The sequence below is a fragment of the Canis lupus genome, chromosome 38, assembly GCF_011100685.1.
Source record: "Canis lupus familiaris isolate Mischka breed German Shepherd chromosome 38, alternate assembly UU_Cfam_GSD_1.0, whole genome shotgun sequence".
Lineage (NCBI taxonomy): Eukaryota > Metazoa > Chordata > Mammalia > Carnivora > Canidae > Canis > Canis lupus.
The window spans coordinates 16,101,267-16,118,218 of record NC_049259.1 but is presented as its reverse complement, the minus strand read 5'-3'; the positions used below and the strand labels follow the sequence as shown (position 1 = coordinate 16,118,218).

The following is a 16,952-nucleotide window of genomic DNA, read 5'->3' as shown; positions in this document are numbered from 1 at the left end:
CAAGCAAGGCCCTTTGTGGGTCAAGAAGGAAGCCGGACACACGGGGGTGACAGGCCACTGGCAGGAGGGCAGCGCTCTGGGAGCTCACCTGGTAATTCGGTACCACAGGAGAGAAAATTTCCTTCGATGGTCTTCCCTTCATGTGCTTCTCAAACTGAACCAGCCTGAAAGCTTCTGTTTTCAAGAAGCTGGTGAACCACTGAGCTGCCTCGTCGCCACAATCCCTGCCCTTAATGTCCATGCCGAACAGCCTGGAAGGGTCACAAGAGAGCGCCAGGGTTACTGTCCTGCCCTGACATGCTGACGGATGGCGTCCAAGCCGCAACAGCTGGACGGCTGGGACCTGACCATGACCACCCCAGGGGGCCAGGAGGGGGTCCTCAGGCCCGGGGCCGAGGCTGGGCAGACACAGAAGGGGAAAGAGCAGAAGGTGCTCCAGGGAGGAGCTTCTCAACCCTAATATGCCTACAAATCCCTGTGATCGTGTTAAGATGCAGACTGTGCGGGATCCCTGGGTGGCTCAGCAGTTTAGGGCCGCCTTCAGCCCAGGGCGTGATCCTGGGGTCCTGGGATCGAGTCCCACATCAGGCTCCCTGCATGGAGCCTGCTTCTTCTCTATGTCTCTGCCCCCCTCTTTCTCTGTCTCTCTCATGAATAACTAAATAAAATCTTAAAAAAAAAAAAAAAAAAAAAAAGATGCAGACTGTGCTTCAGAAGGCCTGGCTGGAGCCAGAGATGCCACCTGCCTGAGAAGCTTCTGGATGCCTAAGCTGCGGGTCCTTGGGCCACACCTGGAGTAGCGAGGATTCACGAGGCTTTCAGAAGGGGGCAGGGCGACCGTGTGGTAGATGCAGCCTGAGCGTAGAGTCTGCTAGAACTGGTTCAGACTGGAATGCCCACCGTTCTCTAGCCTGTGACCTCACACAGTGCCCTGACCCTGGTCTGCAGCTGTGACCTGGAGAGGGTGATACAGCACCCACTCACAGGTGGGCAGGGCCTGGGGTAACACAGCAGGCTGTCTGCCTGGGAACCACGAACCAAACGTTTAAAAGCTACGTACCCCTCATAGGATGGTGAGTTGACTTGCAAACTATTTTTATCTCTGTTACTGCGATCACAACCTAGGCCAAAGGCAGACGCCCAACCACTGAGCCACCCAGGCACCCCCAAGTGGATTCTTTTTAAAGATTGACTTATTGGGAAGCCTTGGGTGGCTCAGTGGTTTAGTGCCGCCTTCAGCCCGGGGTGTGAGCTTGGAGACCCAGGATCAAGTCCCACCTCGGGCTCCCTGCATGGAGCCTGCTTTTCCCTCTGCCTGTGTCTCTCTCATAAATTTAAAAAAAAAAAAAAAGATTGACTTATTTATTGTGAGAGAGAGAGAAAGAGAAAGGCAGAGGGAAAGGGAAAGAAACACACTCCCCACAGAGCCCTGAGCTCAGCACGACCCTGAGATCATGATCTGAGCTGAAACCAAGAGTCCCATGCTTAAGTCAACTGAGCCACCCAGGCGCCCCTGTGAATGGATTTTTACAAAAAAAAAAAAAAAAAAAAAAAAAAAACAGTTTTATGGGAAAGTTCTTCCCATAATCAAAAAACAAAAACTAATCAAATCCTATACAGCAAAGCATTTCCCCTCCCTGTGCAGAGGCGTTAAGAGCAAATGCTAGGAGGCAAGTGGGTTCAAATTCCAGCTCTGCCTTGTGTGACAAGGATAGGAGTCCTGTCTTCCTCGTGTGAAGCAGAATTAATGATATCTACCTCGTAAGCCACTAATCAAACTGTTGCTCATAATTCATTAAAATTTTTTTTTTTTTTATTTAAGAAGGCTCCATGCCCAGCTTGGAGCCCAACGTGGGCTGAACTCACAACCCTAAGATCGGGACCAGGGCCAAGACCAAAAGTCAGACACTTAACTGACTGAGCCACCCAGGCACCCCCAAAATACTTGTTAATTAACTAAATTTTACACTCAATGAATTATTACTTCAGACCCTTGAAATTTCAGAACCTTGAATGATGGTTTTCAGCTCAGATACTCTTTCCCCTGAGCCTTGGGACCATTGGACAACCCCAATTTCCACAAGCTGAAAATGCTCAGGTGTTACAAAGGGATCCAGAGCACCCCATGAGGAGTACCCGAGCTTCTAGGACTTCCTGGTTGCACAGGCCAAGGCCCCATGAGGCCTAGAATGTGACCGCCCTGCAGGAGTCCTATAGACTGAAGGGAAGCCCAGGCCTGAGGCCTATCTAGGCCAGAGGTGGGAATCTCCTACACCTGACCGCTGCAGAGACCTGAGAGGCTGCAGTCACCTCGAAAGCTCTAGCACCCTTGTCACCCAACCCTGAAATACGGCTGCTAGAGTCCACTAATCCTCCTGTCTGCCTGGCTGGGGGGCTGCCAATGCTGAACAGAAGTCCACCCAACTTGAATAAACAGAGACAAACTCTAAAGATTGGCCCTTTGCAGCCCCTCTCTACAGGTATCAACCATGCTTTTGGATTTCCTGTATTTTTGATGCTTTGGCATCCTGGGGCCTTGCTCATGTGGAAAGCACTGCCCCTCCCAGGCTAGTCCAATCCTACAGGTAGGAAACCACTCACCTTCTGCATGCATGCCAAGCAATGCAGAGCCTCCGCCCCAACTGCCTCCTCTATGGGCTCTTTCACTCAGGCCCACTGTCCCCAGCCCTAATCACCCAGGGCCTGGTATCAGGCACCCAGAGACAGCCTCTCCGCCCCACAATGAAATTACTCAAACTAGCCAATCCTGAGGCTGTCTACGTCGTCTCACCTGGTACTTCCTGTGGAAACGACAGTAAAGGCTCTCGCTCCTGTCCCCCAACCCTGCACCGTACCCCAGCCCACCTCCTGACCAAGCCTGGTGCTCCTCGGTGTGGCCCTGCATGACATGCAAGCCCCCTATTTCCAGGGATTGTGAGTGCAGAGAACTTCTTTTCTTCAGGGCATCTGTTTGGCTCAGTCTGTTAAGCGTCCGCCTTCAGCTCAGATCATGATCCTAAGGTCCTGGGATTGAGCCCATGTCTGGCTCCCTGCTCAGTGGGGAGTCTGCGTCTCCCTCTCCCTCTGCTTGTGCTCATTCTCGATCTCTCTCAAATAAACAAATAAAATCTTAAAAAAAAAAAAAAAACTTCTTTCTTCATCACGGTCATTTGCACCTCTGCATGCCTTACCATACCTGATTAAAACAAATCCCAGGCCAGAGGGTATTATGCTGAGTAAAATAAGTCAATCAGAGAAAGACAGTTATCATCTGGTCTCACTCATATGCAGAATATAAGGACTAGTGCAAGGGACCATAAGGGAAAGGAGGGAAACTGAGTGGGGGAAAATCAGAGAGGAGGACAAACTATGAGAGACTCCTGACTCTGGGAAACAGGGTTGTGGAAGGCGAGGTAGGTGGGGGTAGGGGGTAACTGGGTGACGGGCACTGAGGAGGCCATGTGATGTGATGAGCGCTGGGTGTCATACTTTACGTTGGCAATTTAAGTTTAAAAAATAAAATAATTTTAAAATTAAGAAACAAATCCCGGGGACCCCCTAAAACAGCACTCTGCCTCACCCACTCATGCCTGACCACTGGCTCGATCCCAGGCCCGGCCAGGCTTCTCTTAAATTTTTCCTTCACCAAACCCATCACCTACTATACAAACTGTAGCCAGACAGCGTGCAGGGACGGGGAGTCTACAGGACAATCACGTCCCTCGCAGCACCCCAGGGGCCCCAAGGAGAGCACCTGCAATCGTGGACCTTGTTTGAGGGAGGCAGCTTGCTCGGCAAAACCAGCTGGTCCATGCCCGGAGCCTTGAGCATCAGGCACTCGCCCTCACAGGTGATGGACACCAGCACCAGGCGAGGCTCCTGCCGGGCGGTGACCATGTGCCCATCTTCCTTAATCACCAGCCAAAACCTGCCAAAAAACACACAGGAACATGCTCAGGAAAGCCTCCTCCACCCTCTCAGAGGCTTCCCCCCCCCGTCCGCCCCCCCCACCCCCCCCCGCCAGCTTTCTGTTTCATCAAAACTTTCCCCCTGCTCAGACTCCGGATCCAGCAAATTTTCTCTGGATAATTATCCTGACCTGGTCAAATTCTTTGGATCCCAATGTGGGTGCCCCCAAAAAGCACCTTGCTTGGAAGAAACAGCCCTGGGAGAGACTATCTGGCCAATGTGTGAAAATCCCTGATTCTGCAAATCCAGAAAATGAGATGGGCTGAGGGAGCTTCCCTCCTCTCCTCTTAGGTAATCTTGGTGCCTCCTTTTGGGGCTTTGCTTTGGACATAAACTTCCCCACACTCCTTAAACACTCCCAGTCGAAGCGAATGTCTTCCAGGTGTTTTTGCTGTGGAACACGATGGGACCCAAACCACCGGCCCAAGTGAACTACAACTCTAGACAGGGTCTTGTGATGTTCGGGATTCCAAAGGATCCAGACAGGCCTCCACTCTGTTTAACCTGCGGTGGCACTGGGGTCTGACATCGGGAGACCCCCAAGCAGCCTCTCCTCTTCGTATGCAGGTTCTGATTCAGAGAATGAAGATTCCCACGAACATGACTTAGCTCAGAACTCCACTTACCTCTGGAGAGCCCATGGTTCTAGATGGGTTTTCACGCTGCATCCTATCTAGTGGGGAGATCAGCTAACCTTTCCTAGAAAGGGGAAGGGAGGCTGGCCTGGGTACGTCGGTTATGCTTTTATCTATAACAGAGCGTATGGTTGGGGTTACACCACACAAACAATTTGATTCTGAAAAGATATTTTTTTTAAGTCTTTTTTTTTTAATTTTTTTATTTATTTATGATAGTCACAGAGAGAGAGAGAGAGAGAGAGAGAGAGAGAGAGGCAGAGGGAGAAGCAGGCTCCATGCACCAGGAGCCCGACGTGGGATTCGATCCCGGGTCTCCAGGATCGCGCCCTGGGCCAAAGGCAGGCGCTAAACCGCTGCGCCACCCAGGGATCCCTGATTCTGAAAAGATATTTAAAGGGCAGCCTGGGTGGCTCAATGGTTTAGCGCCGCCTTTGGCTCAGGGCCTGATCCTGGGGTCCGGGGATCGAGTCCCGTGTCGGGCTCCCTGCGTGGAGCCTGCTTCTCCCTCTGCCTGTGTCTCTGCCTCTCTCTGTGTGTGTCTCTCATGAATGAATAAATGAAATCTTTTAAAAAAGCATTCTGTCCCCTAGAGAAAGGAAGCTCAATACCACCTGTCTGAGACAGAACACAAGTGCGGTGCGTGGGGATGTCCACAGGCCCTGAGTTATGAGCAGCAGCTGAAAGCTCGGGCTTTCCAAATGTGAGCAGGATAAAAAGGACAGCCTCTTCCAGAATGAGGGGCGGCTCCTCTAAGGAAGACATTTCCAAATATGACTGGAACCAAATGGGAATGCCTGCAATGCCCTGATGAGGAAACCTGATTTCAGAGTGCAGGCAGGTCCATCTCGGCCCTCACCTGACCCCAGGAGGTGTCCCTTCCCTGCAGCCCAGCAGCACGCTGGCTGCCACCTGTGCCTGCCACCTGGCGTCAGGGTATGGCAGTGGGGGTATGACAGTGCAAAGGCATCTGAGGAGTTGTCTTGGCTCTTCCCATCCAAGAGCTGGGATGCTGGGCAGCAGCAGGCCCCCAGCCTCCTGAGAAGCCACCTTATTCCTTTCAGATGTCTTTGGCTCCCAGGGTTGTGTGGCAGCTCAGCTACGGGGCTCTGTGACCAAGGGGATCCCTGCTACTTTGCTGCAGTTCCATTCCCTCGAGGCTGGGCCCTGCTCCTATCTCCAGCCTCATCCTGGGGTGCAGAGCTCTGGATGACCCTGCTGTTTAATCCTACCAAAGCCTTTACCTTAAACTTCCAGCGTGCCTTGGCACCAAACAGGACTCCTTCCGAGATCTACACACAGCCAGACACTTGTCCCAGCAGGAGTCTGCACTTCATTTCTGACAGTGAGGCCAGGCCCTCCCTGGGCTAAGTCTCCTGGGCTTCTACCCACCTCCACCTCAGCCCTCACTCGGGCTCACCAGCCCCACCCTGAGCTCCAACCTGCTGTAACCTCCAACCTGCTCCAACCTCCCCTGGGCGTTAACCGGGAGAAGTGGGGGCTGGACATTTTGTGCTACCTGCTGCAAAGGGAAAGTCAGGTGGTGGCTTGCAGAAAATCAAATGCCAGGATAGGACAGAGACTCCAATAAAAGACAAAAAATAGGGATCCCTGGGTGGCTCAGTGGTTTAGCGCCTGCCGTCAGCCCACGGTGTGATCCTGGAGTCCCGGGATCGAGTCCCACATTGGGCTCCCTGCATGGAGCCTGCTTCTCCCTCTGCCTGTGTCTCTGCCCCTCTCTCTCTCTCTCTCTCTCATGAATAAATGAATAAAATCTTAAAAAAAAAAAAAGAATAAAAAGTTGCTGCCTGTAACATACCCCGACCACCCTCATTACCCTGTCTATTGGGGTAATGACATTTGTCACCGCTTGCACTCAAATGATGCCCAGTGAATAAGTATCTCTGTTCTGACAGATCTGAAATTAAGGAGTAAGTCTGACGGGTGGATTTTTCATGACCGAGCTGTCCCCAAACTAACACCTTCTTTTCCACCTAAAACAGGAGTGTGCAGTGTGAGGATCAGTGTGGAGCCCAGAGCTCAGATTCTCCAGAAGAACAACAGTGAGTGATCACAGAGGTGGGGGGAGCAGAGCCCAGGACAGCTGGAACACCTCATGGCTAAACTTAGAAAGTGAACTGGGAAGCAGAAGTGCCTGAAAAGGGGGGCAGAGGGGGCAGGCAAGAGGTAAAGACACCCAGGATGATAAGCATAGAGAGCGCATTTCTCCAGGAGATCACAGTCTGTGCAGAAAACATCAAAGGCTGGCTTCAGAAGGGCCAGCGAAGATTTAGGACCGACTGAGTCATATGTACCCACCAAGGAGAGCGGGATTTACAAGGTCAAAGAGGGCAACCAACCCTCCCACCTTCTGTGCCAATCAGGCCATGCCAGAGCTCTGCTCTGCGAGGTGGACTTTGAACCAGCTCAAAGTCCAGGGTGCCCACGCCAAACATTCACAAATGTGTTAAGAGCTTTGAACAAGGGACCTCTGGGTGGCTCAGCAGGCTCGGGTTATGATCCCAGGGTCCTGGGATCAAATCCCGCATCAGGCTCCCCACAGGGAGGTTGCTTCTCCCTCTGCCTATGTCTCTGCCTCCTTCTCTCTGTCTCTCATGAATAAATAAATAGAAAAAAAAGAAAAAAAGAAAGAAAGAAAAGAAAAGAAAAGAAAAGAAAAGAAAAGAAAAGAAAAGAAAAGAAAAGAAAAGAAAAGACGAACGAACGAACGAGCTTTGGACCAAATAGTTTTAGAAATCTGAAGACAAAAGCCCTAATGGAGGAAGAGCCCAGCTTCCTAGAATGGTTCCAAAGATGTAGGTTCAAAATGGAATTAGGGACACCTGGGTGGCTCAGTGGTTGAGCATCTGCCTTCAGCCCAGACATGATCCCAGAGTCCCAGGATCGAGACCGAGACCCACATTGGGCTCCCAGCATGGACCCTGCTTCTCCCTCTGCCTATGTCTCTGCCTGTCTCTCATGAATAAATAAATAAAATATTTTTAAAAAATGGAATTAAATCCAAGAGGCCTCTTCCTGCCTTCTAGACTGTTTGCAGTTTCATTATTATTAAAGTCTTAAGTTGAGAGAATAGCAGTCATTTAGCAAAGTTCTTTCTAGCTTGCTTCCGAGTTTCAATTACCCTTTAAAAAACAGAACCTAGGGATCCCTGGGTGGCGCAGCGGTTTAGCGCCTGCCTTTGGCCCGGGGCGCGATCCTGGAGACCCTGGATCGAATCCCACGTCGGGCTCCCGGTGCGTGGAGTCTGCTTCTCCCTCTGCCTGTGTCTCTGCCTCTCTCTCTCTCTCTCTCTCTCTCTCTCTCTCTGTGACTATCATAAATAAAAAAAAATAAAATAAAAAAATTAAAAAACAGAACCTAGGGCAGCCCGGGTGGCTCAGCGGTTTAGCGCCACCTTCAGCTCAGGGCATGATCCTGAAGATCCCAAATCAAGTCCCACGTCGCGCTCCCTGCATGGAGCCTGCTTCTCCCTCTGCCTGTGTCTCTGTGTCTCCCTCTTTCTCATGAATAAATAAATAAAATATTTTAAAAAATAAAAATATAAACAGAACCTAGATTAATTAGGGTCTTTGAGATCATGAAGTCCAACCCCTTTCTTTTGTAAATAAAAAAAATGAGGCTGGGAAAGTTTAGATGATTGTGTGCGGGTCTCTTGATCCTCTGTGCAATCCTCGCTCTTTTAAATCACATTGAAAAAAGTGTGCATGATTGCTGTGCCCCCAGAGACTGAGTTCACATCCCTCTAGCACACAACTGCCCTGGGTTAGACACTCATCCTTTCTGATACTGTTGTTTTTTACTTGCAGAGTGGAGATCGTATCGAGGCCTCATGACTGTGCCGAGGCTTGTGTAAGATCGTCTATGGGACAGGATTCAGCTCGATGTCCCAGGCACATGATGCACCAAATCCATGGATTTGAACCAGGCCTTGTCCCACCCCCTCCCAGGAGGTGCACACCTCACCTTCCCCATCCCAAGCAGTTATTTTTCAAAACAAGGGGAAAGGGGACACTGATACAGTTCCATTTATTGTAAGATACCCACAGGAGCAGAAAAGCCAAAGACAAATCCTTTTGTTCCTCAAGAGCAATCATCACAGCAAAGTCGTGACGAGAAGTGGGGAAACAGTCATTCAGATGATCAGAAGAGAGACAGATAAGAGCTGGAAATCTGTCTGAGAAACAACTTCAGTGCTTCAAGTGGAGAAGTAGCACAAGGCCACTTTCTCTAACTGTGCACCATGAGTCTTTGCTTCTTCCAGTTTCTGGAGGGTGTCCAGGTCCACTGTGCCTAAAGTTTTCCCAGCAGTAAGAAGGCTTTTCTAATCCTTCATACTTGAATAAGCTCTGAACATGCTCTTCTCTGTCTTAAATGACCCCAGATATAGTCTTTTAATTATAGCATCAGGTTCACCTGGGGAGATTTTAACACTACATGCATTGTCTTCACACTTGATGACTTTTTTTTTTTTTAAGATTTTATCTACTTATTTGACAGAGAGAGAAAGAATGAGAGCACAAGCAGGAGGAGCAGCAGGCAGGGGGAGAGGGAAAAGCAGGCACCCGCTGAGTAGGGAGCCACTTCAGGGGCTCGATCTCAGGACTCTGAGATCAAGACCTGAGCTGAAGGCAGACACTCAACTGACTAAGCCACCCAAGCGCCCCAGCTCTTGGTGATTCTGATTCCATAGGTCTGGGATGGGACTCTCAGGAAAAATTAAAGTTTTATTTTTTTTTAAGATTATTTATTTATTTATTCATGAGAGACACAGAGAGAGAGAGAGAGAAGCAGAGACACAGGCAGAGGGAGAAGTAGGTTCCCTGCCAGGAGCCCAATGTGTGACTTGATCCCGGGACTCCAGGATCACGCCCTGGGCCGAAGGCAGATGCTCAACTACTGAGCCACCCAGACATCCCCAAAATTAAAGTAGGGTTTTTGGTTTTTTTTGGTTTTTTTTAAGTTTTAAAAATCTTTCCAGTGGCTCTTTAAATGTTACGGTTCCTCAGGTGACTCACTCCTCTCCTGAAATATGACAGAGACAAATTCTGTAGGGTTTCACTCATAGGTGGGATTTAAGAAACAGAACAAATGAGCAAAGGGAAAAAGACACAGACAGACAAACCAAGAAACAGACTCAGTGACAGGTACCAGAGGGGAAGTGGACGGTTGGTTGGATGGGGATGAAGGAGCCCACTTGTCATGAGCACTGGATGTTGTATAGAGGTGTTGAATCACTACACTGTACACCTGAAATTTAACTGCACTGTACGTTAACTGGAATTTAAATAATTTTTTTAAGTTCTGTTGATAAGTTGTGCACCCTTGATGTGACACAAGGAGAATGGAACTTTCTGCTCTTCCTCCCAAAAATCCATAATCCCTGTCAACCACAAGAAAAACATCAGATAAACCCAAACTGAAGGACTCTCTACAAAATGTCCACTCGGGATTCCTCAAAACTCTCAAGCTCTCAAAAAACAATAAGAACCTGAGAAACTACTACAGTCTAGAGAAGCCCAGGAGTCCCGACATCTAAATATAATTATAAATGTATCCTGGCTGAGATCTGAAGATAGGAAAAGAAAGACATTAAGTGAAAACCAAGGAAATCTGAATAAAATACAGATTTAAATAAATAAATGAATGAGTGAGTGAAAATAAAAACCTCTCCGGGATTATGGGTGCCTGGCTGGCTCCACTGGTACAGCATGTGACTCCGGATGTGTCAGGGTTCTAAGTACTAGCCCCACGCTGGGGGTAGAGATTACTAAAAATAAAAACAGAACACAAAAATCTCTCCGGGATTAGAAATCAGGGGTGAAGGAGGATGGAAAATCCTCGAGAGTTACATGATCTGCATACACAGCATTTCTCTAAAACAAATTGAAGTTTTTTCAAAGCTGTGAGTCCACTTTTTTTTTTTTTTTTTGAGTCCACATTTTTTAAAGAAGACCGCAGTGAAGAGTGAATACGTGTGTCCTGGAATGAAATCTGGGCAGCAGGCAGCCTCTGCTAGAAGATTCCTTAAGTGACCAACGTGCAAACAACCCTCCCCTCCCTCTATGTAAAGGAACAAAACCACCCCAGCCAGAGGGGAAGGCATCTTATCCCTAATGAACCAAAGAAGGGGAATCTGTTGCTCTTTCTAGAGTTTAGCAGCCTTCACCATCAAGTGAACCTCCCCGATATCTGGCTGCACAATTCTGTGTCCGTGAGTGTCTCCAGCCTCACCTTTGGGATGAGTTAAATGACAGGACACCTCTTCTCTTGGGGAGGGGGGGGTGGAATTTGCATACACCAGGCCTTATGTGGGTAGAGACTTTAGCCAGAGTCCTTCACTAAGAACCTCTCTGCCTCTGGGGAGAGGGGACACACTATTTCCTTAATGGCAAATATTACATCTGCAGTGCCCCAGACACCCTGTCTTCCCAACACAAAACTTCACTCTGCTCGTTACTTATGAAAGTGGATCAAGTCTCCCCACCTCCTGGGTCAGGACCTGAGGCACCTGCTCCGGGGCTGGGGACGTGGGAGGAACAAGCCCCAGCAAGACCGAAGCCAGTGTCCTTGAACGAGACCCGGTTCAGCGTTGCTCCTGTCCGCCCACGAGAGCTCACGGCATTTTTATGTCCTACTATTGTGCTGTGGCCTAAGAGACAATCAGAAAGTTTAGAAGGAGCAGGAGACTCGGAGGGGCAACCTTGGAAATAACCAGGTCGCCCCTGCCCCTCTGCGCAGGTGGAACCTCTCTAGACAGGGGCAGGGGTCGGCCCCCACCTACCTTTCCAAATCTGAACCAGACCCGAGCTGACCTTCCCCGCTGAAGGCTCCAAGACCAAGCGTCCAACCAGCAGCCCAGGAGACGCAAGCGGCCGACCTCGAGACCCCTTCCCGCGAGCTGCGGCCCCCACCCCCGCCCCGCGGGTCCCGCGCAGCCCGGCCTACCTGTCCCGCAGGTGCCCGCAGCGCAGCCCCAGGGCCGTGCACTCCGCCGCGCTCACCCGCACGCCCTTGCACGACTTGACCGGGTAGATCCAGAGCTGCGCCACGGTGCCCACCTGCCGCAGCCGCCCGCGCCGCCGGGACCGCGCGCGCCGCCAGGCCACCGTCCCCAGCGCCGCGGCGGCCAGGCCGAGCGCCGCCCCCGCCAGCCAGGCGGGCCGGGAGGGCGCGGGGAGGCCCAGGCGGCGCGGGGCCCACGAGCCGGCGGCGCCCATGGCCCAGCGCGCGGCGCGCGACGCCTGCAGCTCCGGCCGGGGCGCGGGGGCGCGGGGGCGCGGGGGGCGCGCGGAGGGCGGGCGGGGGCGCGGCGGCTCGGGGCTGGCCCTGCGCTCCCTGCGGCCCGCGCCGTCACCGGACGTGAGCGGGAAAGGCCCGCGCCCGCCGCCCCCCTCCCCGCCCGCTCTCCCGGGGTTGGTCGCCGGCCCCTCGCTGCGCCCGCCCCCCGCGCAGGACAGGCCCCGGCCCCGGCCCCGGCCCCGGCCACGCCCCCGGCCCCGGCCACGCCCCCATCGGGCCACGCCCACGCCACGCCCCCGCAGGCTCCGCCCGGCTCCGCCCCCAGGCCCCCTACTCCCTACCCCCGCCTCCGCCACTCCCCCTGCCAGTCCCGTCCCCGGCCGCGCCCCACGCGGGCTCCAGCCCCATCCCCCACCCCTCCCCCCGCCCCCCCCCGCCCCCGCCCCCTCCCCCCGCCGGCCCTTCCCTCCGGCCCCGCCCCCAAGCCTCCCACTCCCTCCCCCCGTCCCCGCCCCTCCGCTCCCTCCCCCCCCCGTCCCCGGCCCTCCCACTCGCTCTCCCCTCCGCCCCGCCCCCACTCCCTCCCCCGGTCTCCTCCCTCCCCCCGTCCCCGCCCCACTCCTCCCGCCCCTCCGCTCCCTCCCACCCCCCCCGTCCCCTGCCCTCCCACTCGCTCTCCCTTCCGCCCCCCACTCCCTCCCCCCCCCGCCCCGCCCCCCTACCCCTACTCCTCCCCCGGCCCCCCCTTAACCCCGTTTCTTTTTTCTTTCTTTTTTTTAAAGATTTTTATTTATTCATAGAAACACAGAGAGAGAATGAGAGGCAGAGACAGGCAGAGGGAGAAGCAGGCTCCACGCAGGGAGCCCGACGTGGGACTCGATCCCGGAGCTCCAGGATCACGCCCTGGGCTGCAGGCGGCGCTAACCGCTGAGCCACCGGGGCTGCCCTAACCCCGTTTCTAACGCGGCCCCTCCGCCGCCTGCTCCCGCGCGAGAACCGGTGCGGAGGCCGCCCCGCCTCGGGGCCCGGATGGGGCGCTCGGGACCCAGCCCGGGAAGCGACCGGCGGGCGGCGGACCCGGAGGCTTTACAAGGCGGGAGCTGCTTGCTGGACGGACGCAGCGTTCTCGCGCCCCGGGTGGAAGCGTCTGCGGAGAGACAAGCCCCGAGGGCAGCCCGGGTGCCCAGGTGGCCCAGCGGCTGAGCGCCTAGCTGTGGCCCAGGGCGTGACCCTGGAGACCTGGGATCGGGTCCCGCGTCGGGCTCCCTGCAGGGAGCCTGCTTCTCCCTCGGCCTGTGTCTGTGTCTCTCATGAATAAAATCTTAAAAAAAAAAAAAAGACAAGCCCCGAGGGCGGCGTGACTTCCGGCCCCTGGGGGGACGACCTCAGCCCCTCCGCAGTGCCCCCCAGTGCCCCGCACCCCACCTGCCATAAACACCCTCCGGGCCTCGGCTGAGGCTGGGCCCCCACCTTCCAGAGCTCGCCCTGGGGCGGGGGGCGGGGGGCTGCGGCGTTAGGGGTCCCTCCTCTGTGCTCTGAGGCGCGTATCTCCTGCAGAAACGCCTTTCCCGGACTGAGAGCCGAGAGCCGGGGCCTGTCCCCACCTCTCCGCGGGAGGCTGCCATCCTGGCTTCTAATTTTTTTTTTTTAATTTATTTATTCATGATGGAGACAGAAGCAGAGACACAGGAGGAGGGAGAAGCAGGCTCCACGCCGGGAGCCCGACACGGGACTCGATCCCAGGACCCCAGGATCGCGCCCTAGGCCAAAGGCAGGCGCCAAACCGCTGAGCCACCCAGGGATCCCAATCCAGGCTTGTGTAGTCGCCAGCCAGCGGGCATAGGGGCCCGACCGCGTTTCTAGGGACCAATCTGTGGTCGGTGCTCCCCTGAGCTCCCCACCTGCACACATCGTCCCTTTAACGGGCCGGTCACCTCTGCACAGATGGGACCGAGCCCGGCTCTTTCTTGCCCCTCCAGCCGCCCGCTTACCGGATACAATTTGTTCTCAGGGCTGTGCTCACCTTTCCCGGCTGCCATCACGCAGGCTGTTGGGTGAACAGGGGCTTTTCTTAGACAAGTTCAGGTTTCAGGTTGTTTATTTTTCAAAACACCGTTCCTTAAATTGTGACGCTGTTCTGGGAACGTTTGAGAAGGGTGCCTCAGTGGCTGAGCATCTGCCTCTGGCTCAGGTCGTGATCCCGGGGTCCTGGGATCCAGCCCTGCATGGGGCTCCCCGCAGGGAGCCTGCTTCTCCCTCTGCCCATGTCTGTGTCTGTCATGAATAAATAAATAAAATCTTAAAAAAAAAAAAAAAAAGAATGATATCCCAGCCCAGTGGAATCAGCCTCTTCAGTAACCACACGTTCTCATCATGCTCAGTGGCCAAGCCTCAGATTTATTTTTCCAGCGCGGTGCTGCGAATGCGGAAGGCACCTGATTCCTCCTCCTCTCCAGACTCTCCAAGAGGGTCAGAGCCCTCCGTCCAGCAGGAGTCTACTGTAAGGTGGATTTGTCTGTAAGTCCATCCTCCTTGCTTGACGGGAGCTCCCAGACAGGGAAAAATGTTCCTTATTAACATTGTTCTTTCACACATTTATTGGTCATCCGCCGGGCTTTGCCCTAGACTGGCCACCAGGTATGCAAAATTTCAAAGAAGCTGCCCAGCACCCAGGAGCTTAGGGATCCCCTACCAGGAGAATGACAGCGCAGGCCTGGACAAGAGGCACTGAAGTAGAGACAAAAGAGCAGCTGTAACTCAGGACAGTGGTATCTTCAGGGGAGGGAGCTTTGGGCTGAGACTGGAACACATGGAGGGTTGGGAGAGGGGCAGACAAGGGAATGCTGGGCCAAAGGAGAGGCGTGTGCAATGCACGGAGAAACGGAAGGAGCATGAGGAAGGTGTGACCACCAGCTGTTGAGCTCTATGAGCTTGTCCCTGTGGATGCAGCAGGTGGCAGGAGTCGAGGCAGGACGGCTGGGCGGGGGCCAAATCGAGATGCTCCTTGTCTCATCTTAATGTGGAGACACATCGGAATTCTGAACAGCATGGGGCATGGTCCGACTTGGGTGCTAGAAGGCGACACTGACCACTCTGGGAAGGGGCAACCGCAGAAGTGGGTGGATGAGAAGCAAATGCTGGCGTTTGGGCCTAAGCGATCCCGAATCAGGGGAAATCACAGTGGGGGGGAGACGGGGACGTGGACAGGAGAGATAGCGGGGAGACCCTTCTCAAGAGGTGGTGACAGACAGAACAGTGAGGTCGGGGGAGAGAAGGAGTCCCCCGTGACTCCCAACTCTCTGGCCTGGCTGTCCGGGTACAGGTGGGGCTAGTCATTCTCTGAGATCAAAAAATTCAAGGGAAGAAGCTGATCTGGGAAGAAGGATGATGTTGTAGACCATGAGTGTGGGTTATTTGTGAGACATCAAAGAAGGAATGGTTACCTGGACAGGTAACTTGACCTTTGTGGGTTGGTTGGGTTTTTTTTAAGATTTTATTTATATGGGATCCCTGGGTGGCTCAATGGTTTAGCACCTACCTTTGGCCCTGGAGTCCCGGGATCGAGTCCCACGTCGGGCTCCCTGCATGGAGCCTGCTTCTCCCTCTGCCTGTGTCTCTGCCTCTCTCTCTTTCATGAATAAATAAATAAAATCTTTAAAAAAAAAAAAAGATTGTATTTATCTGAGAGAGAGAGAGAGCACAAGGAGGAGGAGGGACAGAGGGAGAGAGACCTCTTGCGTGGGAGATTTATACTGAGTGGTCCTGGAAGTGGTGCCCGGCCCACCTACTTACTGCCGTTAGCCAGAAGCCAACCACAGAGCCACATGTGGGGAGAGGTCAAGAGACGCTGGATGCTGGTCATGTGAGACGTTCTGTGGCTGCATAAGAGAGGAGAAGGGATACGAAATCTAGTCTATCTGTCCCCAGCAAGCGGAGGAGAATCTGGCACTGACAGTGCTAGCCATCTCTTCTCCTGCTGGTGCCACACCGAGAGCCCTTTCTGAGCAAAGCCCCTCGGGGTTATTCCTGTAAAACTGTGCTGTTATATTCCTGGGTTGTACAAATCCATCTTCACTACCCTGGTGTGAAACCAGAAGTAACAACAAGGGAACTGAACATCTATGAAGCAACTCAATCCAAAATCTTATTTAATAGGAAAAATCCATATTGGATAGTACAAAGTGGCCCAATTAGATTTTCTTTTTTTAAAGTTTTTGTTTAGGGATCCCTGGGTGGCGCAGCGGTTTGGCGCCTGCCTTTGGCCCAGGGCGCGATCCTGGAGACCTGGGATCGAATCCCACGTCGGGCTCCCGGTGCATGGAGCCTGCTTCTCCCTCTGCCTGTGTCTCTGCCTCTCTCTCTCTCTCTCTCACTGTGTGCCTATCATATTAAAAAATAAATAAATAAATAAAAAATAAAGTTTTTGTTTAAATTCCAGTTACTTAACGGTACAGTGTAATATGGGCACCTGGGTGGCTCAGTGGTTGAGTGTCTGCCTTTGGCTCAGGTCATGATCCCAGGGTCCTGGGATCCAGTCCCACATTGGGTTCCCCACAGACAGCCTGCTTCTCTCTCGGCCTATGTCTCTGCCTCTCTCTCTGTGTCTCTCACGAATAAATAAATAAAATCTTTTAAAAAAATACGGTGTAGTATTGGTTTCAGGTGTATAATCTAGTGATTCAACACTTCCATAGGTCACGCAGTGCACATCACGGCAAGGGCACTCCTTAACCCCCATCACCTATTTCACCCATTCCTGCACAACCTCTTTGGGTGACTTGCAGTTTTTTCTCTGTAGTTAAGAGTCTGTTTCTGGGTTTGCCCCTCTCTCTCTTTTCTCTTTGTTCATTTGTTTTGTTTTTAAATTCCTCATATGAGTGAAATCGTAGGATATTTGCCTTTTTCTGACTGACTTACTTTGCTTAGCGTAATATAGTCTAGCTCCATCCATGGCATTGCAAATGGAAAGATTTCATTCACTTTATGGCTGAGTAATATTCCATTGTGTATAGACACCACATCTTTATCTGTCAGTTGAAGGACCCTTAGGCTGTTTCTATGACTGGTTGATTGTAGATAATGCTGCTA

The 16,952-nt window shown here is 52.9% G+C and overlaps 1 protein-coding gene and 1 long non-coding RNA gene across 5 annotated transcripts in view; both read right to left on the bottom strand.

Moving 5' to 3' along the window:
* Positions 1–11,842, bottom strand: part of MTARC2 (mitochondrial amidoxime reducing component 2) — a 36,520-nt gene extending 24,678 nt beyond the window's left edge. For all 4 annotated transcript variants that reach the window (XM_038586182.1, XM_038586183.1, XM_038586184.1 and 1 more), the window contains exons 1-3: positions 11,571–11,842; positions 3,755–3,928; positions 89–251 (exon numbers count right to left, since the gene is read on the bottom strand). In XM_038586182.1, coding sequence (XP_038442110.1) covers positions 89–251; positions 3,755–3,928; positions 11,571–11,842 — 609 coding nt within the window. The remainder of the gene's footprint in view (positions 1–88; positions 252–3,754; positions 3,929–11,570) is intronic.
* Positions 11,843–15,562: 3,720 nt separating this feature from the next.
* Positions 15,563–16,952, bottom strand: part of LOC119868048 — a 29,414-nt gene continuing 28,024 nt past the window's right edge. The window contains exon 4 of the long non-coding RNA XR_005385724.1: positions 15,563–15,742. This is a non-coding gene — a long non-coding RNA (uncharacterized LOC119868048). The remainder of the gene's footprint in view (positions 15,743–16,952) is intronic.